Source organism: Xiphias gladius, chromosome 6 (genome assembly GCF_016859285.1).
Source record: "Xiphias gladius isolate SHS-SW01 ecotype Sanya breed wild chromosome 6, ASM1685928v1, whole genome shotgun sequence".
NCBI lineage: Eukaryota > Metazoa > Chordata > Actinopteri > Istiophoriformes > Xiphiidae > Xiphias > Xiphias gladius.
Genome location: NC_053405.1, coordinates 12854738 through 12879409, shown reverse-complemented (window position 1 = coordinate 12879409; position 24672 = coordinate 12854738). Strand labels below are relative to the sequence as shown.

The window sequence follows — 24672 nt, the reverse complement described above, 5'->3', positions numbered from 1 at the left end:
AATGTGTTTTTTTGCAATAGTACCCTGGGATTTTCTGGCTGACGTGGCTCAAACACCAACACATCAGACTCATCAGTAATGGGGAACTCAAACTTTCAAACGCAGACTAAGAGCACCCACCAGTGTTTGAAAATATGTACCACATCACCATCAAAATGTCACAAACTTGTTTTGCTCAGCTCTTTTCACAGCACGAAACGTATCGTATAATTTAACGGCTTTTACACCAGGCAGATTTGAAATTTTAATAGCCACCTTCAATTAAGTTTTGATAGATATCTGTAGGGTTTTTTTTTTTTTTAAAGCAGATTCAAATATTTGTAGAGTTAATTTACTGCTAGATGATATTGAGCCAAAGTGTAATATCTCCTAATGTGTTCATTTCAAAACAAAGACTACAAGTATTGAATGTTTCCCTGAAAAATTTATTACTGTCAGGTTGTAAATACCTTTGAAACAGTTTCATCACCATGTGTTAAAAAAAAAAAAAAAAAAAGTTAAAACCCACAGTAATTCATTTCTTGTATGTTAGTGGTAGGAGGTCTTAAAGAGATTGACCCAACACGTTGCTTCAATGACGGAGGCCACTCTGAAAAATTTAAATGAATAAATACATCCATCAGCCGCAACATTAGAATCCGCAACTGGTTTTAATGTTGTGGTTGATCGGTGCACAACTTGCAAAAGAAAATCAAACAGAGTTTTTGTAAATATTTAGGTGTTTTCAAGGAGAGACCTTCAGTATAATGGACGAAGATGAATTGCATGTGAATAAATAAGCGGACTGGAATGATATTTCATCAAGTTTGAAAACCTTCTGATGCGTCCGCAGAGTAAAATTCAAACCTTTGAATGTTTCCCCTTTAGAGGCAAATAAACCCCGGTTTTCTGCCTGCCAATTAAACTTTTTACAGGTAAAAACATTGCTTTTGGTAATTTTACCAAGCCAGTTCTGCTCAGGGAGCTGATAAATATTTTGGATGACTGTTTTTGCAGATGAGGTAATACGTATGAAGGCGAAACAGTCGATTGATTCTCCTGCAGCACAAGGTCAGAGGTCAACTAAATCCAAAACCATTTGGCATGTTAATGAATTAAACAGTCATTTAACAGTTAAGCAGAATGTGCGATGCACCTAGTTGGTACTGCAGAACACAAATGGATGGAAACAATTCTCAGCTGAAGCTTGCATATGTGGTGCCATCTGGATTCTATATTTCCATGGGAAATATGCGTATACACCAAAACAGTACTTTCATCTGCCTCTGCACACAAAAGTCCAAGCTTTAGGGAAGCAGTCCGGAGCTGGTGAGGTGTTTGCTGTTGCGTATGTGCAGAGAAAGAAGAAAATACAGGATGAGATGCAGGAAGACGGCATAAAATACTCGTATTTACTTTCTGGACCACATTCCAAAAGCTAAGAAACTAGGTAACTCATATTTTACATTCATGAAAACAAAAAACAAAACAAAAAAAACAACTGTCTTCTATAAATGCGGTACAAGTCTGTCAGCACTGCATGCATTATATTTGCAAATAGCTACCTTCCATATCCACTTTTTATGTTGGATTAACCACAGCTGTCTGGGCTGTCTGCTCGCTCCTCAGCAGCAGGCTCGACCAGACGGTCATATGAGAAAGCCAGCATCATCTGCATTAAAAATATTAGATCAGTATTAATACCAAACGTGATAGGCTGTTCAATAAGAAGCCTCTGAGAGGTACGAAGAAGGAATGTGTGATTCTCCTCTATAATTTTCTTCTGTTGTCTACATTCTGTTTTCTTCCCCAAAGTTTCTGCTAATCGAATCAAAGGTCTCTTTTCCTCTTGGATTTCAAGGCTTCAACGAGGACAACAAAAAGAAGAAGAGCTACCACGAAACCAAGGAAAAATACATAAAAATAAATGTTTAAAAAAAAAAATCCAAATCATGATTTTGGCACGATCATTGATCTGCCATCATCAGTCAGCCGCGACGGTCGCAGCCTCTTTTCCTGTTTAATATATTGTAAGACAAAGCTACAGTGTGTTTAATTTAAAAAAAGGTAGAAAAATAGGACAAAGCACCTTTCTATACTCAGTTGCTAAGGCAATCCCTAAAAGGATCCGGAACGTGGTAGTCCTTATCAAAGTTGAAATATTTTTGAACTGGAAATGTTTGCTGTTGTGTGCGCTGAAATCCTGCTTCGGAGCTGTCAGCCATGTACAACAACAAGACCTTTACAATGAAAGTAATGAGGGAGGTTCCCGGTGGACCCAATCTGGAAGAAAGAACTGCAAGGTGGACTTCCTTTCACCTGATTGTAAGTGCAAACACTGAGTCCTTCTCTCACAGAAACACACCCAGGTTTTGTTTTCTTATTTCTCAATGATAGGGGAAACATTTGGTTGTTGGGCTGTGGTTTGCCCACGCTTAATTACAAGCTTTATATTCATTTTGTTATGCTTCTTTGTTTCCTAATCCGAGAGGAGCTGCTGGCTATAAGATGTCAACTCCCATCTCCAGCTCCTAACTTGAAACCCTTTTCTGTGCTTTGTTTGTTTCTTATTTGTTCCAGTTAAGATTCTCACTGTAATTTTTGCTCGGCAAAGGAACGAGATGCACATTTACACAAATGATGGGGTCCGATTTTAAACATTGCAGGTGCTGCGTCGTGTGCACACGGGCACTGAGGGCACATCAAAGAGTACTTTGCTATTTGTATTCATATTAGCCCGTGCCAAAAGGGTTGGGTGAAAAGAGGGTGCGGTGATTATTCATCATCTTCTCAGCCAGTTACTGTTCATTAGTCAATCACTCATACCTAATAAATGAAAATCAGTCCTCTACTAGAGAGAGGAATTTAGGGACAGTAATGTTCCCGTGTATGTTGATTCTACATTTGTGGAGATACTCAGAGTTGTGAGAGATCCAGTGATCCACGAAATGTACCATATGAGTAACTCTGTAGTACAAAGAAAATATGTAAAATAAAAAGTACAACAAAAATAAGTCACATTCATTTTCAGATATTTTAAATTTGTTTCTTTTAAGTGGTTGATGTGGCCGAGTATAGTTTGAAAATTTACAATAATTGTGCCATTACAATACCTGAGTTTCTGCGCTTTTTTTTTTTTCTCCTGGGACTTAGTTTGAGGAATATCAACAGTTTTAGCCCTTTTTTCATGTAATAAAAATACGGTAAATTTCTCAGTGCAAATCATGCTCTGAAGCTAGAAACATTTACTGATTAAGATCAGCAAATGTAGGATTGATAAATTTAAAAAACAAGCCTAAGAATCTGAACGTGCATTTGACGCCAGCTCTTGAGACTTGATATTTTCTGGTGCTCAATGCTACAGGTACATGTTGGTCGGAACTCAAAAAGTATGGTCGATACTCAGCCTTAGTGGTTGATAAGGTTCCATTCATTTCGATTTAGTTGAATTTGTGCACAGCAATAATGTCACAATTGCCAAAACTGTGTGGGGAAATAGGAATTTTAGCCTTCACACGGATATATAAACTGTAAACTGCCCAAAACAGTAACAGCCATAATTCCATCACAAACCCGGGTCGATCTATTCAACTTAACCACAGACATGCTTACTGGGACATGGACACATTTTCTGTCTCTTTGTTATTTCTCTCTCAGTCCCATTTCCTTTCACTTACCGTTAGCATTGCCAGAAGTGCCATCATCACCCCCATCATGACATACATGTTGTCGGTGAGGCCACCAGCCCACAGAGGGCCCAGGATGGTAGCTAGACCTCCCACTGAGCGACGCACTCCCTGACTGAAACCTGCAATACCAAGACAAGACACAAAGACAAAAGAGCTCAACCCAACACTGTATATACAGTACAGACACAAACACAGAATAAACACAAGGTGCAGGAGTTTTTACAGACACATGTTGAAAATGTGCAGTGCATTTCGGCGACATCAGATTCAAACATGCTAATGTCTCATGAAACACCCTGAATGAGTTATTAAAAATAAATAAATAAATAAAAACCCCCAAAAAACAAATATCAAAAAGCAAAAAGCAATGCTTACGTGTATCCACTAGACAGTGCTGATTCTCACCTTGTGTTCTCTCAGCAGTGACTTTGGAGAAGAGGGAAACCTGGGCCACGGCTACAAATGGCAAACCCAAAACCTGCAGAAACACCCCAATGATGAACTCAGTCAGCTGCCATTGAAAACCACCTACAGAAAACACAGAGTGCAATGGAAGATAAAACACCAAAACAGTATGATACATTAATGTTCTACTGGGATGTTTTTGATCACAAGGACTCCTATATCTATTAGCTTGCTTGTCAAATACCTTTGATCTACTGTCAATGTTGAGTATGTGTACCCAGATTTGAGGGTGTTGAATACCTACAGGGTAAGTCATATAACTCTGTATATGTGCTTTATGGAAAGTGCTCAGAAGTCACATAAGCAAACATAAGTAAATAATGCACCTTCTACAATTAAACTGAGACATAGAGGGAGATCAGAGGGGAAGGGGATTGATGTGGCAGCCTTATTTACTGCTGGTAAAAATCTGGGTGTGCTGTCTGACCTAGTGGGTTAGCCAGGAAGATGAGGCACCAGACACCAGAGATGTTGCAGATGGTCAAACCGATGGCCAGGACCATCCGCTCAGCAACACGCCGGCTCAGCCAGCGCACAAAGAGGAAGCCAGCGATCACCTCCACGCCGCAGAGGCAGTACATCACGCTGTTCTCAAGCTCGCCGTAGCCAAAGTACTTCTGAGTCAGTGGAGTCACCATGGTCTGAGGAGGGAATGGCGAACATGTTCTAGCGCAGTTGACACAAGTAATATTTGTCTCAAAGTCTCACATTTGCATTAAAAATATTTTACTCTTGGTTACAAGAGTTTCTAGGAGCCACTATCTTTAACAAAATGGGATGTGGAAATAGGTGATATTTATGTGTGCGTCTGTCTGAGTGTCTTTACTGCACCTCCAGGGCTGTCTGATTGAAGAGGGTGATGAACTGAGCAGCCAGCAGCACAACCACCTCTTCTCTCAAGAACTCTGCAGGGACAAGGAGAAGACCGACGGAAGAGTCGGAAAACAAATGCAGGGTCAGGGCAGAGAGAAAGAGAGCAGGGCGCCAAGACAGATATAAGTTAAGTATGGTACTGGAATTTCCATCCTTTTTTTTTTTTTTTAAACTGAATACTATGCTACTTTGGTTTAGAAAGCTGGATATACTTTTTTTTAAACAAATTTTTGATTACTCAACTGAAGCAAGTTTTCAAAGTCTACCACTAGACTTTTATACGGTACGGAAATGAGTAGAAACCATTATCTGTCTGGCCTGGTAGAATAACACCCCCAGAAACCTAAAGTTGTACAGCATACATTTGAAAATGGTTAAATTCCCAGAAAAGGGTAAATTATAGCTGGTTCTTAGGTAAGGAGCTAGAGCTTGTAAAAGGACTGTTTTGATGCTTTAGGAGGAAAACTTCTATACTTATCTAATCAGAGTTCTGTAAACAGGTAGGACACCCAACCTGAATCACAATCTCGCACAGATACTGTCAACAGTCACCTACCTCGGGATATGCTGAAATTCTTAAAGGGGCTGGAGGACTCATAGGTCCCTGATGGCCGTGGAGAGGGATGAGGCGAGATATTATTCAGTGTGGCATTGGAGGCAGCAGAGATGTTGTTTCTCGAGGGGTTGAGCGTCACCACTGAGCCGTAGGACCCCACCAGCTCATGGGACCTCATTAGCGGCTTTCCCTCGTCATTGTCCTCTTCCTCCTCTTCCATAATCCCGCGCTCGTTCTCCTCTTCCCCGCTCTTGCTTACTGAACTCTCCTGTGCCTTCCTTCTCTCCAGAGGCGGTAGGTCCCAGTACATGAAGACCACCGCCAGCTGAAGGAGAATCCACAGCAGGCACATGAACAACTGCATGGGGGTGGAAGAAGTGTGTTACAGCTTCTCTTTGGTGGGGCAAAGAATGCGTCACAAAGGTCAAACCACCGTATTTTGGTCCTTACCCCAGGCGCAGTGTATTTATTGACTACAAAAGGACCCAGGTGGAAATCACACAGCCTCAGGAAGATGTTAAATGCTGGACCTGCATTAATCACAAAGTTAAAACATGCTTTTTAAGTACACGTCAAACCTGGGTGAATCATTCTACATAATCTGGATAAAGAACAAATAAATCTCAAGAGCAACTAGAATTAAGCAGGCTATTTGTTTGATTCATCATGTGTAATCGCCCATGTTCTTTCATTAAACATTTGTGCCACGAGCATTTATTATGTGAAATGTATTAGAAGGCTAGATGCCCAGTAATCTCTGCCCACTCAAATCTGGAAAGCCCCAGGAACGTTGCTATATTCACTGTGTAAACAATACAAATACAAACCGTTACAATTCATAACAATTAAACTCAGAGTAGCACGGACCAATCAGAAGGCCAGCTTGTCGACATGCCATAACAGCAGCAAATACTGTGGCACGGTCCTCTGGAGCAGTGCTTCTGGTCAGGAAGCCAAAGATAGATGAGCCAGCACCTGTGCCAATGCCTGAAGAAAAAGACATATTTCATTAGACAATAACAGCGCTGAAACTCTTGAGACTGAAACCTGCGGTTCTGTTTCCTGGTTAGAAAGGATGTACATCATCATTACATCATGTCTACTATCATACCTTATCATTGTCTTAAAATACACAAGACCAGAGTTAAACTGATTTATTAACATCGGTCAAAGTTGAGCTGACTATAATTTAATTAAATAGTAAATGGTCTGCACTTATACAGCGCTATTCTAGTCTAATCGACCGCTCGAAGCGCTTTACACTACAAGCCACATTCACCCACTCGCACCCAAATGCATTCACACACACCTACACATACGGATTCTAAACGGCACCTCAACGTGCGGGCCGGAGGAGGCAGGGATCGAACCACCGACCTTCCGGTTAGTGGTTGACCTGCGCTACCTCCCAAGCCACAGCTGTGGTATCCTTTAATTCCATACCCCAGCATTTTGCAGCTCTTGAAGATGTCTGGTAGTTAAGTATTTATCATTTCTGGTTTACAAAAAACAGTTACAATTACAAGATACTGAGCAGAAGCCAACTAAACAAGCTATGATGTTTGGTATGACAGATGAATTCTACAGGCATCAAACCTAAAAAATGGTCCCAGTCCCAGTGTTACTTTGTACAGACTCACCTGCTACCAATCTGCTTGACAGTAAGAGCCACTTGGAGTAGCCCATGAAATACATGAAATTACCTGGAGAGTAAAAGGGAGTAGAAAAATTGAGGGGAATGGTCATATGCATAACATTCAATTAGATACTTCAAATGGAGTTTGGAACTCTGAAGGCAACACCACCAGGCTGAACTGAGTGATACCCCCAGCTGGTGGTGCAAATAAAGAAAAACACGAGTGAAGGAGGGAAACTGACTCACCAACAATCTCAAAAACGTTGGCAAACAAGATGATCTTCTTGGTGGTTCGCGTTCTGTCGGACCAGTGGCCAAACAGTGGTCCTGAGAGGAGGCCACTCAAGCTGAATGCTGACAGGGCCAAACCCAGGAAATAAGGTGCTGCATCTAGAGTCTGCAAGTACCTCCATATCGTGGGCAATATTACAGCTGGGGAGACAGAAGTGAGGGGGAATTAGTTTTTTAGTTTATTCTTGAAGTACACTTTCTTCTAGAATAGTGTAATTCTTCAGTATCTGGTTGGAAAACAGCTAAATGTCTATGTCAGACAAGATTCAAGACAAAAAAAATATACTCTTCTTTAATCAAATACGTTTAACATTATAGTCTGTAGGCATAGTAACTCTCATCTTATCTGCTGGTGAACAGATAAACAGTCACATGTATTAGCTATATGCTTATTAAATTCTTTGAAATAGTCTTAATAAAGCTATAAATCTGAGTCATCTGTTCTTTATGGAGCCAAGCAGACCCTTTGGAAATACATCAACCACACTGTAGCTCCGTTGGACTGCCTGTACGTAAGCATAATCACCTAGGATGCATTACCATGGCATCTCACCTTATTGCAGCCCCTGTGACTCCCTTGAGCACTTTGGTGACAGGCTGAGTTCAGGTGGCGCAATATCACAAAACAATACTATACTATGACTATAATTGTACATACTTTCCTTGATTACCATAAATTCGTGATAAAACTGACTATATTCACTTTTACCGGCCATCAAGGTTTTCTATGTAAGTTGGAGTTGCATTAGCGCTTGTGTTTGAATGAAGATGAGGGTGGAACAAGGCATCAGCTGATATAGGTCTGAAATGTTTTCCACGTCAGTGCTGGTACTGCCAAAAAAGAGCTGCCTGAACACAGTTCGAAGTTTAACTTTTGCTGCAGCGGTAGCTCTTTCTCCCTGACAGTGCTTCCAGCCTTATCATCACATAGACAGACACATAGAAAGGATAGTGCTGACCCCATACAAATCCAAATTCAATTTCTGGGTCAGAAGACACACAGAGAAAATTGTTGCCAGATTCTCTTGTCATCTGGGGGAATGCCACGGTTGCATCACCCTGACAGAGACATCTGTATGCGGGACTGATACGACTACTTGTCATGTGCATGGACTCTTGCTTCTTTGTCACATGTTTTAGGAAATTACATCTACACTAAGCGAGCAGCAATTTATAGACATACCCCCTGTATATTGTAATGCAATCTAATGCAACAGTGCTGTAACAAATGCTATCTTTCCGAATCTTTTTGAAAGTTTATGAGAGGTGCTGACATAACTCTTTGGAAAAGTTTTAAGGAGTGTGGTTAGTGGTGCCGTTCTGTGGGATGGCAGTAAAATGTAAGGCGTTTCCAGTATGTGTGCTCATCCGTATGTGCATAGGAAAACACCTTCCAAAATAAAGCCTCAAAATGTTCAGTGCAATCGAGTCAAACACAGAATGAATAAAGTTGTAGTCTCAACAAACACTAAAAATTGTAGGTATAGGCAGCATTTATTGGAGGATTATTTTATTTCGTTTTTTTTTTTTTTTCTTTAAACGTTTTGCGAACCTAATTGTAATCATTGCCCAAGTGGGCAAGGCTTTGTGTAAAGGCCTAAATCGTGTGCTGACCCCAGCAAACTTTTAGTTAAATATCAACCATTCTGGAGCGTGACTCAGTTGAAAAGACCAGGGTCATATCGATATGATTGTTTTCGGGTCTTCTGGGGTTTTACCAACCTGAGAAAGAGTTTCTCTCCTACAGTTACACACAAATTATACAGGGTGTCTATGGAGGCTGAGTCTGATACTTATATGAAATAAATTAGGAAGTACTGTTGCTAGTTTGGGGAAAGCTTTGAAACGGCTAGACCATGATGTAGGCAGATAAGAGAAACTGACAATACAGTGGAACAGGTAAATTCCTTATGTAGGGGTGAGGCTGCACTGTCCTTACTTCATTGATATTCTATTCTTTCTCACATACTCTCAAGTCTGTTCGGAACACCTCTTCAGGAGGTAGAAAATACCAGACGACAAAGGGCTAGTCCGACACTAGTCAGCTCCTCACACAAAGAAGTTACAGTACTGTGTCCCATTGTCCCGAGGTGTGACGGTGAACAGGAAAGTTCACTCTGCCTGGCATCAACCACCGCCCTGCGTTACTATTCCAAAAAAAAAAAAAAAAAATCTGACTGCCTTTGTCTACAACAACAGCTTGACGTGTGTTACGAAATGGGTCTACGTTGTTATCCCGCGAATCAAGATCATTTGGATGTTTATGGGAAAGCCATCCTAACGACCCAGAAGAACAGATCTTACCATATTCCACACCGCTAAGCAGAAAAATCAGCCCAATGGTGAAGAAGGTCAGCTTCTTTTTCCGTCGATTATCCATCGTATTTGGCGGCTGTGACCTTTATATGCGTCGGCTGACCACGGTCATTCTTCTCCGAGACACATTTTCATTCTAGTCTCTCTACAAAACATCACACCTTACCATAATCCTGAGTGCGGTGCTTCCAATTAGAGCCGGGAGCCAGGACATGTCGCCATGCCTGTCGGCACCCAGTTGGGCAAAATGCTCAAAACGGGAAGGCACATTGTTCTACTTATCCTAGTGACAGTTAGAAAGTTTTTGGTCCGTGAGGCGCCGCGGACTCTCGGAGGAGGCAACGCGCTGGAGGCACCAGCCCTGACCGGCAAACCCTGCCCAAGCAAAGGCGTCCGGGATGCTCCTGCGCAGTTTAAACCGACCTACATCACTTCCGGAGAGCTAAAAACACACACACACACACACACACACTTTGGCCCCGTCCCAAGCGCTGAACCCCCCTCCCCCCAAGGCTCAACGGATTTGATGCGCACTTGGCAGGTTCATTTGTGCGCTCAGAGGCGTTGTCATTCAATCATAATCATAATCATACTTCATTGTAGGGATAAATGTCTAAACATTTCTCTAATTTATGTTCAGAATAAATCTAATAATACATTTTAAAAAATGATTAAAATGTAAAAAAGAATAGAGCTTAAAGCCAAATAAGATAGCAGATACTCTCAGAGCTACACACATATAAACATCTTAGAATATTGATTTCAAAGCTGCTCTTAACTGCAAGCTCTTTAACTTTTGACACGAGCTGATGGAGACCAGTGAAGACATACAGTTCAAGCAGCACCTTGCTTATGATGTTCCTGTTACTCTGGACCGACTGTCCTCACTGTGAACACTCTTCATTTGAACTGTACTTAGTGCCCGTAGTCCCTTACCTGGACTACCTGGACTTCTGGAAAGAGATGCTGTCTGTATAACATTTAAAAGCTGTGTGCAGTCAATCTAAATCCTTCTGGACTGGATTGTAAACTGAACACCTAAATGAACACTAAGAACTAACTTAGAATCAACAACTAAAAAGTATGAATTTTTTATGTGTAGCACTGTAAAAGAGAACTGTCTTCTATCTTCATTAAGCATTTCTGGTCTTCAAAGTTGCAAAAAAGTACTTCATTGTAGGGATAAATGTCTAAACATTTCTCTAATTTATGTTCAGAATAAATCTAAATTTGACGAATAATGGATATCTATTATCATTTCAAAAGACCACTGCCCTGTGAGCTACATGACCCAGTCCACACCAACTTCTTTATGAACCCTTCTCCCACCCTCTTTATTCCTCTTTATTCTCACACACTTGCCTGCAGTCCAGATATTGAGAAAACAGTGTAACAAATGAACTCTCCTTTCTTGCTGATAAAAATGAAAATGAAACTTTGTTTAACATGTTTGAAAAAGAGCACGTAAGCAGCTGCTGAGGTATATGGTTGAATCATAATCATAATAATCATAAACAGGGGGACTTAATCGTTTTGAGCAAATCTAATTTGATTTTCATAGCAAAATGAACGCAAATCATTGAAAGACTTAAAAAGAGAGAGAGGCATGTTCTGAAATAAAGAAAAATATCATAAGCCTCAGAAAATGGTCAGTATTGTAAAGTAATCCCAAGTGGTAGTAGGTAAACAAAGAAAAAAAATGAACACAAAATTAAAGAACATAGCCTAGTCAAAGACATGTAAACATTCATAGAAAAAAAATTAACCTACAGCAATCTCAATAAACTGTGTTACACTGAAAAGCTTCAACTTATCTAAGGTCTAAATGCCTGAAAATCCTCTAATAACATATGCCGTAGGAGAATAAACAAACTTGCTCCAGTGTGGCCCCACTGATGTGCAGACTGTGTCATTCTTTGTCCTCAGTCTGAATTTGATTTGGGCACAGAGGAGCACTTTAACCACTGATGAAATGAAATTGCTTTGAAGTGCATGCTTGACCATTTACCAGGTGGACATGTGAGCAAAAAGCCCACTGTATCTGCTGCTCATGATGTATCTGAGCTAGCAACACTGGCAAGTCTGGGTCCCGTGACGGTGAATATGCTGTTTCAGAGGCTTTTCCACCCTGACAAGAGCAATCAGATTCAAAACGCTGCATACGTTTAACCGTTTGGACATAAAATGTGTTACATCTTAAGTTACTGGTCGTTAGTCTGCTACAGAATCTGCAGCTGCAGCACTAAAGTATTGCTACTGGCTTTCAAAACCTTACAGTATACCATTCGAATCCAATATTTCCAGCGGCGTTTCCAATGTACTGTATATATTCCTATAAAAACTTGGTAGAGTACTCATAGAATTTCTTCCTTAAAGATTATACAAGATTGCTGTTGTTCTTATTCCTACGGCTACGAAGTTTATTCTACAGCATCACTACATTTAATGTGTTTAAGGCTTCCCAGGCACATCAGGAGTCATGTGTTCCTCCCCATCCTGTGACATCCATTACCACTGACATTTAGAAGCCTGTGTTGCACACAAAAGCTGCCTCTTCACCCTTAATTCAATTCTCTGTCTCCTGAGTGGCCATATCTTAGTTTTGCTGCCAACCAAGCAAATATAGAACAGTGGCCAGTGGCACCCTGGATAATAAAGTCCCATCTGTGAGCTGGGAGCAAAATAACTGAATTTCCTAACATAATGCCAGAGCATCGAGTCAACATCGCAAGTTCAAATCCTTTCACTACTCAGAGGCTTCTGTCTGGGAAATGTTCATGAATGAAAAGCATTAAAAAAAAATGATTAAAATGTAAAAAAGAATAGAGCTTAAAGCCAAATAAGATAGCAGATACTCTCAGAGCTACACACATATAAACATCTTAGAATATTGATTTCAAAGCTGCTCTTAACTGCAAGCTCTTTAACTTTTGACACGAGCTGATGGAGACCAGTCCTCTCAATGAAGACATACAGTTCAAGCACAACCTTGCTTATAATGTTCCTGTTACTCTGGACCGACTGTCCTCACTGTGAACACTCTTCATTTGAACTGTACTTAGTGCCCGTAGTCCCTTACCTGGACTACCTGGACTTCTGGAAAGAGATGCTGTCTGTATAACATTTAAAAGCTGTGTGTAGTCAATCTAAATCCTTCTGGACTGGATTGCAAACTGAACACCTAAATGAACACTAAGAACTAACTTAGAATCAACAACTAAAAAGTATGAATTTTTATGTGTAGCACTGTAAAAGAGAACTGTCTTCTATCTTCATTAAGCATTTCTGGTCTTCAAAGTTGCAAAAAAGTACTTCATTGTAGGGATAAATGTCTAAACATTTCTCTAATTTATGTTCAGAATAAATCTGAATTTGACAAATAATGTATATCTATTGTCTTTTCAAAAGACCACTGCCCTGTGAGCTACATGACCCAGTCCACACCAACTTCTTTATGAACCCTTCTCCCACCCTCTTTATTCCTCTTTATTCTCACACACTTGCCTGCAGTCCAGATATTGAGAAAACAGTGTAACAAATGAACTCTCCGTTCTCGCTGATAAAAATTAAAAGGAAACCTCGTTTAACATGTTAGAAAAAGAGCACCTAAGCAGCTGCTGGGGTATATGGTTGGAAGAAAATTTAAAAGAATAAATATGTCAATACAAAAAATAATTTAAGAATGATCCAAGGTGACTGACCGTCAAAGACTCATTTTGTATAAAAGAAATCTTTATTTACAGTTTGCCAGCAGATGGGGGTTGCAGCAGTACTTTAAATGTCACAGTCTTTAGTTTGTAGTCCATCTCCTTGGATAAAACATTTCATAACTGTGAGAATAAAAAACAAAATATGTTTTCTACAGCCTCCATGTGCTCTGTCTGTGAGCTGCTCTTGGAGATGAACAGGTGCTCCACACTTGGGAACATGAATGTTTTCAGTTTGCAGCTCAGTATGACTTTAAGGTTGACTGTGGCAGAGGAAGAACCCAGGTAAGTGGGTGAGCAGAGTTGGGTTTTAGAAGGCCAGTTTCTTCATGAGGAGGTAAACCCTGGAGTCCACCTCAAAGCCGTGAAGGTTGTTGGCGTCTCCCTGCAGCCTCATGAGAAGGCCACCATAAGACACATAGGCAGAGCTGAAAGGAGCATGTCCAACGATTAAAGCTAATAAATGACAGATTACAATGTTTTTCAAATATGATCCCCAGCTGCTGCAAATGTCATCATCACAAGAGGTCTTATGCACGAACACTTCACTGTAATGACTTTCGATTATAGTAAATACTGAGGTAATAATGATAACTCACTTACAAACCAGCTATAGTGTTTTCTTCAGGCAACATGATAAAATATGACTTCATTGGATTTTATATGATATACTTATATGTATATGAAAATGGAGGCTGCAAAAACAATTTGCAATGATTTTTGCTTTTTAAATTTATGTTTGTCTAGTTAATGTAATAATAGTAAGGTACTGTGGTTAAGTGTAGTTATAAGCGCATCACAATGTAGAAGGTGCTAAAGAAAGCTAAAGGAAATCAACTATTGACTTACATGACTTGCAGAAGTTACGTTTTCATTAAATAATAATGGAAAGTAACTAATCATATCAATACTCGATTCATTACCAGTCACTGCTAATTGTTACTGTAACTGTACTAACAGTATTTATGGCTAAGTCACTATATTATCTCCTATATAACATCACTCACAGGCGTGTGGCCGCTTCTGTTGAAGTCTCATCGCCTTCAATCTTGTAAACCTTCCCGTACATCACATAATCAAACTGGTCGGCTCTGGAAATTTAAAAAAAAAAAAAGTGAAATGAGAGCTCAAATCTAAACTAGCTTAAAAATACTGTATACCTCAGGGGAGAGTTACACTAGGAATGTGCAGACAATTGTTATTAGATGGTTTGATTAAAATGCTCACTACACAGCATATGCTGGTAATATTACATGCCTCAATATATGAAGAGCAAATGTCGTACCTAGACGGCCGGTCATCCTGAGGATTATACTCTCCGTCATCCGGTGTTCCATCTTCATATAATGTACTGGCAATAACCAGTCTGAACTTGTCACCTTAATGAAATGGACACATAATGCCACACTGGGTTTATAATATCACTGTCTACTTGGGACACCTTTGGTTAGTGATTAGTTTTTGATGCATGGGTCTTGGTGCCCTTATTTAAAGGTTCACTCATATCTACACTTCAGTTGGTTTCCTTTGGTTGGAAGTAGAGAGGAATATTACACAGCTCACTTAAATGTGTGCCGGAGTTTGCAAACAGAAGTCAAATGTTGTGGGAGCCAGTGAGTATACCCGAAACACTTATGCAACCACCTTGCCTAAAAGAAGAATGGTGGCTTTACTTCTAAAGAATACAAATTTATATGAATGAAAAATGAATAATAACTGATTTGGCCACTTGTTCTGGTCATACTGTTTACATGTTATAGTTAAATTATCATCACGTTATCAACAAAATCAACCATTTTATGACTTCCAATCTTTAACTTTAAATAAACAAAGGACAAAGAGGTTACTCAAAGGTTGCTTTCTTACCAAGATCAACAGGATAGATCTGAATGTTCACATCCAAGACGAGGTCCATCTTGAAAGATTCACTTTCACAATGTAGACGAGACACTGTGACAAATATTCAGACATGGAAAAGTTTGGATTACTTAAATAGACGTTTTAAATTGAAGGTAACTAATTGACAACCAGACTGGATATACGATAATAACTTAATGTAAATAAAAGGAAGGTGTAATAAATGAACTTACAACTCTAGAAAGAAGCAAGATCAACAAAAAAAACAAAAAAAACAATTAAAATGAAGATAACTGAAGCTGCATTAGTGAATGAGTAAGCAATATCAGTATTCATTTGGAGTGGTCTTGAAGATCTGGTAAAAGTGAGTCCAGTATTCACTCCCCTTTTACCTGTTTTTCAATTTGCTCTAACAATAAAAACATCTGGGTCTTTACCTTGATAGAAGCTAGACTTTATTTATGATTTTTAGATTTTTCTAAAGAGTAAGGTGCATGATGGCTGATCTACCTACCTGATCTATCTACAGAAATGTCCAATACATTAGTAGAGACCAGAGACTATTGCAATATACAAGCATTTGGCCATTGGCTGGTATGTAGAAACATAATTTTCCCACCTCATTCAAACTTGTTTAATAAAAGCATTTTACACACCTCTGTCAAATTTCTTGCCATCTGGATCAATGTCTTTTACATCAAAGATGTCCTCAAACAGAATTCCAGCCATTTATTTTCTGGTCTCTGAACTTAAGGAAAAAGGAAAAATATTTAATTTAGTCAGTTTTTGGAATAAAAGAAAGAAAGAAAGAACAAGTTTAAATGACAACAACATGACAACAAGCGTTTGACTTCATAGACGAGTGCTCATGTTTTTTCTTGTGATGGTGACAGTATGATTCTACCAACAAGGTGTCTCCAGGTTTCAGAAAAAAACTGATTGAGGTGCATCATGCTGGCAAACACACATTTCTCAGCAGAGACACCAAGAGAAATAACCGAAGATGTTACCGTTTTCATGTTTTAAATGCATGGTCTGCATGTCTATGATTTGAAGCACTGTGATGCTTGTTTAGAACCTGCCCTGTCTGAGACAACCTGTACAAATGACCTCAAACAAGTTACGTCTTGTTACATCAAAAAGATGCTGAGATGAAGAAAATTATCATTAGAGATAAAACGTTTGCTTGACTTATCTTTCAATATTTTAGACCATTCTGTCAATGTTCAAATCTGTGTCTGAAGAGTCAAACAATATACCAAACCAACACACATTGCCAGCTGCTTTACTGACACTAAACACTTTTGACACAACCTTTGTTCTGATTCTAGTTAAATATCGACAAGATAGTGCAGTTGAACTGAATGAGATGAATTTTCTTCAAAACACTGGCTATAACTCCTACTCACGAAGATGAATCGAATTCAATGGGGTCCATGTGGAACATTATTTCCAATTAAATACGTAAAACTCAAAAAAGAATATTGGCTACTAAAATACACTTACTCGACATTAACCTAACAAGGTTGCTGTCCCGCATACCTGGAGATTTAGCCAAAGTTATAAGGTCTTGTTCTCCTTTTTACACCCATGGTCATAACGTTAACTACAACTTCAGCAGCGTCTCCTGTTCGGGCTAGCTGTTAGCTTAAGCATGTTGCCAACACAATTCCCCAAGCTTACCTCAAATAAGATGAAGCTGTTATATTATATTATATTATATTATATTATATTGTGCACACACTAACGTTGCGGTCACTCGGTTACCCTCTCTGGTTGTGCGATAGAAATCTTATTTGAGTAAAACTTCATTCATTGCTATGTGAAACAGAGTACCGCGCAGGAACAATGTGGGCGACCTTTGACACGAAAACTGCTTCCGGTTGAAAATACAAACTCCTTGCTAGTTATACTAACAATGTTTTCATTTAAAATAAATCTAAGAATTGTAATTATCTATGTCAGAAAAATAAACGCAATATAGTGAAAAAGGTTATCGTTAACATACGTTATAGCTATCTAACTGTCGTTACTGAATGCTCACATTATTGTGCTTTATACTTTGTTTGTAAAGAAGGGGGGAAAGAGGGACATTTTACCCAGCAGTTTAGCGCAGTACTAGCCATTTTTAGATAATTATCACAACTGTCTCCTGTTCGTTTCTCTAAGAAATAAGTAGTACCAAACGGGACGCTTCCACAACAGCTTTTAAAGTGTTGTCATTATTTACGACACTCACCTCTACTTTCCAGCAAGCATTCCTGGACCATTTGGTTGCTAGGTGTTTTAGCGTCCTGTCTGTGTACGGTTGCTAGCTAATGGCTAGCTGACTAATATGAAGTGTAAGTGAAGCCCAAAAGCCTTGACGAAAAATGGATTGTATTGGTTCCAGTTGCAGATGAACACATTGAAGGCGACATAATCCTTTATCAACAAGGAAATGGTGTGCGATTAAGGTGAGGATGATGTTGCTGTCCACGCTTAACGTCAGATAACGTAACCGATTAGCTTGTCAGCAAGTAGCTACTAGCTTATTAAATTTTTGCCAACGCCGATGTTGTCGTTAAAGTTGACTGTTGAAGGTAATGTTAAAAGTCAAAAGCAGAACAAATCTGACTACTGAATTTACACTGTAGCTGTAGTATGTGTTTTTTATTTGGTTAAGAAAATTACTACCACATTAAACCTTTGTATTGCAGCTTTACTTGAGACTCTGAAACACAGACTATGTTGCTCCTTAAAAATCAGTTGCGCCTTATTTAAAAAAAACTCTTTGTAATGAACTTCTTTGAGTGCTACACTTCTTCATATGACTATTATTGGTGCTATATGCTGTTCTGTCCTTGCAGGATCTGCAGAATGCTCACTGGAAGTACAAATGTTATTTAATAAGAGCCGAAGTGTTTGCTGTGAGTAGGTGCGTTTAAAGTTTGGGGCACTCACATGAGTTCTAAGGAGGCAGCCAAGATGGGTGACGTCTTGGCAACTGAAGCCGATCTCCTCGGGATGATTAAAGAGGTAACAAATTCAAATTGTGTGTATACACAAGGAGCAATATAAACACCAGAGACAGCATCAATAGAAGTCCACTAAAATTACACAAGATGCAAACTTTTCTCCAACGACACCCTCTCATAGAGAGATAAGAGTTGTGCAGCTTGTTTGATTTGGATGACTTCAAACGCAGCTCAGTTCTGAACTGGTTAAGGTGGAGTTAATGCGTTTGTTTGTTTTGTTTTTTGTGTGTGACTTTTGTAGTACCTTAAGTTTGAGGAATTTGAAGAGACTGTGCACAGTTTCGAAAAGGAGTGCAAAACTAAAGGCAAGCTCGTCTCAAAGCCTCAAGGAAGTACTCGCAGAGACTCAAAGACTCGTGTCATTCAGGTAAATGATAAATTTCTTATAACTTGTTGTTCCTGTAGGTTGGTTGATTACTTGTGGAGTTGGCAACTAGGGATGAACAGGAAGAGTGGTGAAAAACGGAAAGGACATTTTCCCACAAGCTGTTGAGAGGACAGAGAGTCAAGACCAACAAAGTTACTTATTCTAAAACATATTTTTCTAAACTTAGAATTTTTGTAGTTATATGGCTTATTGATCCTATCTGTAATCATTGATGGGTCTTTTTAAAAGACTTCATTTATTGTTTTGAAATATGTAAATAAGATGATCATTAAAAACTAGAAAATTGTTCTTCATGGTGGATGACATCTGTCCAGAGTTGTTGTTTCTCCCAACCCATTCTTCTGTAACTCTGACTTTTTTAGAAAGACCTCCTTAGCTCTTTTGATGATGGAGATCACAAGGTTTTCTTTGACCTGTGGACAGAGAATATTCCTTCTGAGGTAAAAGACACAGATGCCGAGGCCCAGAGCCTGGAGTTCTACCTTCACATCCATTTCAGCATTTACCCACTGAGGAGGCACCCTGGTAGACACGTATGTAGATCCAACTTTTATTTTGTTTTGCTTTTTTTTTTTTTTTTCAAATGATCTATTAACAAGAGCATTACTTTTTTACTTGATTATGAGCAAAGACAATGTAACTGTACCCTTCAGCTAAATATTTATATGTGCTATCTTCCAAAATGTCCACTAAGCTGTGCTACAGGCTTTTTCTCAGTGGGCTCTCAATGATGTTGTTGAACTATACAAGTTGTCATCTGTACCAATGTAATATGCCTTTCATTGTGTAGGCCATATCAGTTTGAGTTTAAATATTTATATAGATGTAATCTTTTTTTTTTTTTTTTTTTTTTTAGTAGTAGCAGCTTCTTTAGTTTTTGTTGACATATTCTGACATATTGTTAAGCAACCTGAAATAAATCAGTTCACTGGAGTACCTGGATCTGTCTGCAGGACAGAGCTGAGTTTGAGGAGAGGATTTCCTACTTCAAACAGTACCTGGAGACTCGAGGAGCAGCACTGAGCCAGACCACAGAGTTTCTGCCTTACTATGCCTTGCCTTTCGTTCCCAACCCCACTGTCCACCCCTCCTTCAAAGATCTTTTCCAGGTGCTCAGCTGATTATGGGACATTATCTAATTGGTCATTGCCAACTAGTTGTTACAAATGCAACATTAGTACTCAGTGCCCACAGTCAGAATGAACATGACTGTATTTCCCTCCAACTCATATCATGTATATTTAGGATTCTTGGATACCACATTTGAAGGATAACCTGGAGCAGTTTCTGTCAGTGACGCTGAAGCAGTCCAACAGTCCAAGACTGCTGAATTTATACGTATCCTTTATCATGGCACACTCCCATGTCATTGCTGAGAAAAACATCAGAGTACAGATGGGTGACTTTATATTTTTGTTTTGATAAGTGATGACTTACTATTTTTGTCTCAGTTTCTTACCTGCTTTCAGTGGCGTGATATGAACAGCAGTTAAGCAAATTTAACAGTGTCAAAACTTCTCTGTATTCCAAATCACAAACTGTCACCACAGCTAAATAGTTCTAGTGAAACAAATTCTTTAATCCATGACATGCTCAATTCAACTTCTGACACTGCCACTGAATTGGATCCTTGGCAGTGGTATCCTACTAAATTGCCAGTTCTTAACTCTCTAGAACTGTGGTCATAAAGCACCTGACAGCCATCAAAGTTGGCTTACAAAACTACACCAAATTAAGTACAAGTTGTTTCGACTTGTCAAAGGACACAAAGGTCTCTAGAAAGTGGATTTAAATAATAAATTAGCTTGCGAGGGAAAAAAAACACAACAAAATCTAGAGGGGAATAACTCAGGGTTTTAAACCGGGCCAAGTACAGGGTGATTTCCATTCCATCTCCTGGCTGAGCTGACCATTTAAATCTCAAATAAAAAGTCTTTCTCTAGGTGACTAAAGAATTCATTAAAAGTCAGACTGTTGCCAAGATCTGGGCGTTTCATATCCTGCGACCAAATCCTGTCTGATTTGCATTTATAAATGGCGATGTGTGAGCATGGCAGCACCTAATCTGACACTTACTCCCCCTAACCCCTTCAGTAGAAGAGCAAGTGAAGGATAACAAGAACTGTTGCTTTTACTGGAAACCCAGTGGATCGACATTCCTCCATGCACATTCATAAAACTAAATCCTATTCCTACTGGCCAACGATCAAAGCATACAGTTTAACATAGCAACTATCATCTCAAGGGCTGACCAAAGAAAATCTGACTTGTTTTTACATATGTAAAACATAAAGGAGTGAGGTTATTTAACATGCATTATTTTTCAGTGTGCAAACACCAATAGGCAGCACTTTTGGCAGCTGGCACAACATACTCAAACATGAAAATAAACTGTTGGTCGAGTCGGCACGCACGAATGATTAAATGACAGTTAAGAATCGACTTTCTTGAGAAAGTCGGCTAAAACCCGCCTGCTTCACTGCATGTAAACGCACTGAATGGCAGCTGTGTTTGCACAGGGTGTTGCTCCATGGGAATTTCTTTTTGAAATAGATCTATCCCTCCCTCTAAAACAAACAAGTATTGATTCCATATCAACACTTATATCTCTTTAGACAATAATACTGTTTAGTTTGATTCTAAACAAATAGCCTCTGTGATGAATTTGCCCACTTAATTCAGGATGTATCACATACTGTGTTTGTTTTATGTCATGTTAAACTTAAGCAAGACATAACTTCTTTACATACTCTTAAATTTGTATGTATGTAGCTCTTGATGACATGGATAAGGAAAAAATATATAGTAGAAATGTTTGAGTGTGAATTCTTTAACCGACATCACGCAGAAGGAGGGTGGAAGGAGTACTAAAGGTAAATATACCTCTCAAATAATCAGCTTTTTGCAGTGTATTGTAATTATTATATCTGTCCCTCAATCATATTACATCTATTGTGAAAATACAGATACCAACTGCGGACTGCCTATACAACATCTTGTGTTTGTCATTGCTAGTTACACAGTGATCTCTTCAGTTGGTGCTGTAACTTTGGCTTTCATTTCCCTCTCAAGTCCATATTGGCAACAAAAACCTTGCCGCTCTTTGAAATCTCACTTAACAGCGGTGGGCCAATATTCTAGATAAAGGTAAAAAAAAAAAAAACTAAAAAAAAAAAAACTCTTTCTCTATCCAAAAACACAAACGATAAAGTCATTTTATTATGGAGATTTCATTACATACATCACCTAGATAGTTGGTATCATTCATATGTTTAGTTTGTTAACAAATTTTTCTGTAATGAAATTATAAATCTCTTGTGAGCAAGTGACAGCCCTACAATAATTCATAAGGACAGATGCAATGATGGGAGGCTTTGCCAAAGATTTGCCCTGCAGATAAGTTCTGTCAGTGTTGCAGGTGGTTGCAGACAGATGTTGATAAAGGTTTATAATTACTCAGTGCCCCCTTAAAGAGCATTGAGTAACATTGACTTGTAGACATAATGTGATTTTTTTTTTTTTTTTTTTTTTTTTTTTTTTTTTCTCCATCCATTTACTTTTTTTTAAATTTGAATTTTCAAATGAAACATTTCATATGTTACGACAAACACCTTTACCTTATTTTACACAGAGAATGTCACTCATGATGTCAATGTAGCTGATTTTTTTTTTTGTGCTTGTTTTCTGCAACCTTTATCTGTTTGTGCCTACTGTGCAGAGGCCATGCAGCAGTTACAGCTCCAGCTGGTTGAATCAGACCGGCGCATTGCCAGCTACGTCCGCAAGTTCAACAAGATGCAAGCTGACTACCACAACCTGATTGGAATCACTGCTGAGCTGGTCGACTCTTTGGAGGCCACCGTCAGCGGAAAAATGGTAGGTCAGCTTGACTGTGGGTCAAACAAACACACACATTCTAACACACAAGCCACAGGCACAAACTACATAGAGACGGGCACAAGGTAGACACACACAGAAAGACCCACGCACTAACACTAATGAGCTAATGAATGGTACACACAAACACTAAACAGAGACACAGAGGCTTTAATTAGGCTCTTCTTCACATATGCAGTATGCATACATACATACATGGCTCTACTATAGGTGACAACCCTTTATATACACAATATGAATTTACATGACCCCGCTGTTAAACGGGGGCACAAAAATGGCAAGCCTGCTCTTCTTCCCTCTACCCACAAAGCTCAAGGGGCATGCTGTATGTTTGCAGATCTCCCCTGAGTACCTGCAGAGTGTGTGTGTTCGTCTGTTCAGCAGCCAGATGAGGCAGAGCGTAGTGCAGAGCGCTGACTTCACCAGACCTGGCACTGTGAGTGCGAGCACACAGCCACCTCTCTTCTCCCTCCTTCTCCCTCACACCTAACTGGTAGAAGAATAACTAAAGACAGGGCGTCAAGGCATGATGCTTTTAGCAAAAGCATGGAAAATGTCAAGTGGGGGGACTGCTGATAGGAGACACAGTCTTACACCTAAATACGAGCAGAGAAAACTGCTCTCAGGGCCTCACGTCACAGATACTGGTCAAGTTGACATTGTATTTGAAAAGGAATTTTCAGAGGTGATTTAAAAAGTGTGAGTGTATATCAGCCTTAAAGTGTACCTTTGTGTCCCTTTGTCAACTGCACATTGTGCGGCCAACTTTAACCCATGTAGTAATCCCAAAGTTTATATCCTGGAAAAAGACGACAGGATCCTGGTTTAATACACACTCATTTAGAAGGTTTGTTGGAAAGGTAAATACTCATTACACAACTCTGCAGGAAATGCATGAAAACAATCGAAACACCAGTCACAGTGGTTCCCAGGAAACTGAAGTTCATCAGCCGCTTTTGAAATTTACATTTAATGGTAATGGTTACTATAAAAATTATCCTTATGAGTTTTTGCATCCCAAAGCAGCTGGTGGAGTAGAAATATTCTAATTAAACCACAAATAGCTGGTTAAGAATATCATGTCCTTGTTGCCATTTTTTGACAGCTGTTACAGTGTGACTCTGTGACACAGATACATAAAAACAAAACAAAATTATCCACTCTGAATCCTCAACAGTCACGCTTACTGTCAGTGGCCTTCATTGTGGTGTTGAACTCTGGCTTGTGAAATCTGGTTTCTTTCTGTTTTGAACTGAACAACTTCTTTCTGTGTGTTTGTGTTTTTGCACGTGTGATGCTTTTTTCCACAAAGGGATATTACTCTATGAGTCCTTATGATGATGGCTATGTAAGTTTCATATGTTTTCATCTTTACTTCTTGTCATTCCTCAGGTCCCCACCTCTCATCTTGCTTGTGCCTCGCCGTATCTCCCCCACCTCCTCCTCTCTTTGTCTTTATGTCTGCCTCCCCTTCCTTTACTACATTTCTATATCCCGTGCCATTTTCCTCTGGTTCCTACTAGATTGTGCTAGTTTAAAGGGATGCTTGATGTCATCTGTGGTCAGAATGACTGCTTTTGTCTGGTCACTTGTTAAGCCAAACAAGAGCGTCTCTTTCAGGGCGTGCTTCATCATTAAATTTTCTTGTTCCCAGGAAAAACAGTCATTGTTCCTCCTCTCAACTCTCCTTTTTGTCTGTCAGTCTTCTTTTTTTAAGGTAAACACTGTCCGTTTCAGTTTTCTCCCCTTACTATTTGTTTAACAGTACAGTTTTTGAAAGAATTTAGACAGACATCGTGAAAGGACAAGAATGGCCAACACAAGGTGCTGTGATGTAAAAGCACTTCTCTCACACTCAGGTTGTCAAACAGGGTGGATTCAATTACAGTAATTTAAAAATACAAAACCAAAACACTTGATATGATGGTTCTTAAAACTATTAATAGTACTCAGGTTAAACATATAGTATAATATAGTAATGCTAATTTAGATAACTTCCAT

General features: G+C 39.3%; 3 protein-coding genes across 9 annotated transcripts in view; 1 reads left to right on the top strand and 2 right to left on the bottom strand.

Annotated features, from left to right (window-relative positions):
- Positions 1–250: 250 nt before the first annotated feature.
- Positions 251–10218, bottom strand: mfsd8l1 (major facilitator superfamily domain containing 8-like 1). Its single transcript, XM_040129732.1, has 12 exons — positions 9794–10218; positions 7445–7630; positions 7203–7265; positions 6430–6549; positions 6013–6092; positions 5563–5920; positions 4965–5038; positions 4561–4774; positions 4074–4196; positions 3657–3787; positions 1545–1651; positions 251–1320 (listed from the first exon to the last, which is right to left on the bottom strand). The coding sequence occupies exons 1-11, from the start codon at positions 9867–9869 to the stop codon at positions 1571–1573; spliced, it is 1506 nt and encodes a 501-aa protein (XP_039985666.1). The 5' UTR covers positions 9870–10218; the 3' UTR covers positions 251–1320; positions 1545–1570.
- A 3301-nt stretch (positions 10219–13519) lies between these two features.
- On the bottom strand, positions 13520–17721 carry polr2h (RNA polymerase II, I and III subunit H). 4 transcript variants are annotated; one of them, XM_040128566.1, is made up of 6 exons: positions 17609–17721; positions 16026–16117; positions 15379–15462; positions 14798–14891; positions 14520–14603; positions 13520–13940 (listed from the first exon to the last, which is right to left on the bottom strand). In XM_040128566.1, exons 2-6 carry the CDS (start codon positions 16096–16098, stop codon positions 13823–13825), a joined length of 453 nt encoding a protein of 150 aa, XP_039984500.1. In that variant the 5' UTR covers positions 16099–16117; positions 17609–17721; the 3' UTR covers positions 13520–13822. The 4 variants fall into 4 exon arrangements, with proteins under 4 accessions (XP_039984500.1, XP_039984498.1, XP_039984502.1 ...); XM_040128564.1 differs by lacking the exon at positions 17609–17721 and adding an exon at positions 17053–17258; XM_040128568.1 differs by lacking the exon at positions 17609–17721 and adding an exon at positions 16912–17019.
- Positions 17716–24672, top strand: part of LOC120790738 (lisH domain-containing protein ARMC9) — a 29267-nt gene continuing 22310 nt past the window's right edge. For 3 of the 4 annotated variants that reach the window (XM_040128561.1, XM_040128560.1, XM_040128563.1), the window contains exons 1-10: positions 17716–17825; positions 18219–18387; positions 18628–18753; positions 19137–19307; positions 19728–19883; positions 20020–20112; positions 21623–21647; positions 22493–22650; positions 23009–23107; positions 23984–24019. In XM_040128561.1, coding sequence (XP_039984495.1) covers positions 18313–18387; positions 18628–18753; positions 19137–19307; positions 19728–19883; positions 20020–20112; positions 21623–21647; positions 22493–22650; positions 23009–23107; positions 23984–24019 — 939 coding nt within the window. In that variant the 5' untranslated portion in view covers positions 17716–17825; positions 18219–18312. The remainder of the gene's footprint in view (positions 17826–18218; positions 18388–18627; positions 18754–19136; positions 19308–19727; positions 19884–20019; positions 20113–21622; positions 21648–22492; positions 22651–23008; positions 23108–23983; positions 24020–24672) is intronic. The other variant, XM_040128562.1, reaches the window with a different exon arrangement.

Coding starts and splice junctions, on each gene's coding strand:
- mfsd8l1 (XM_040129732.1), bottom strand. CDS start 9,869: ATGGATAATCGACGGAAAAAGAAGCTGACCTTCTTCACCATTGGGCTG. Junction 7,266..7,444: donor CAACGTTTTTGAGATTGTTG/GTGAGTCAGTTT, acceptor TTTACTCTCCAG/GTAATTTCATGTATTTCATG. Junction 1,652..3,656: donor CACTTCTGGCAATGCTAACG/GTAAGTGAAAGG, acceptor TTTTTAATGCAG/ATGATGCTGGCTTTCTCATA.
- polr2h (XM_040128566.1), bottom strand. CDS start 16,098: ATGGCTGGAATTCTGTTTGAGGACATCTTTGATGTAAAAGACATTGAT. Junction 15,463..16,025: donor TGGCAAGAAATTTGACAGAG/GTGTGTAAAATG, acceptor TATTTGTCACAG/TGTCTCGTCTACATTGTGAA. Junction 13,941..14,519: donor ACAGAAGCGGCCACACGCCT/GTGAGTGATGTT, acceptor TGCTCCTTTCAG/CTCTGCCTATGTGTCTTATG.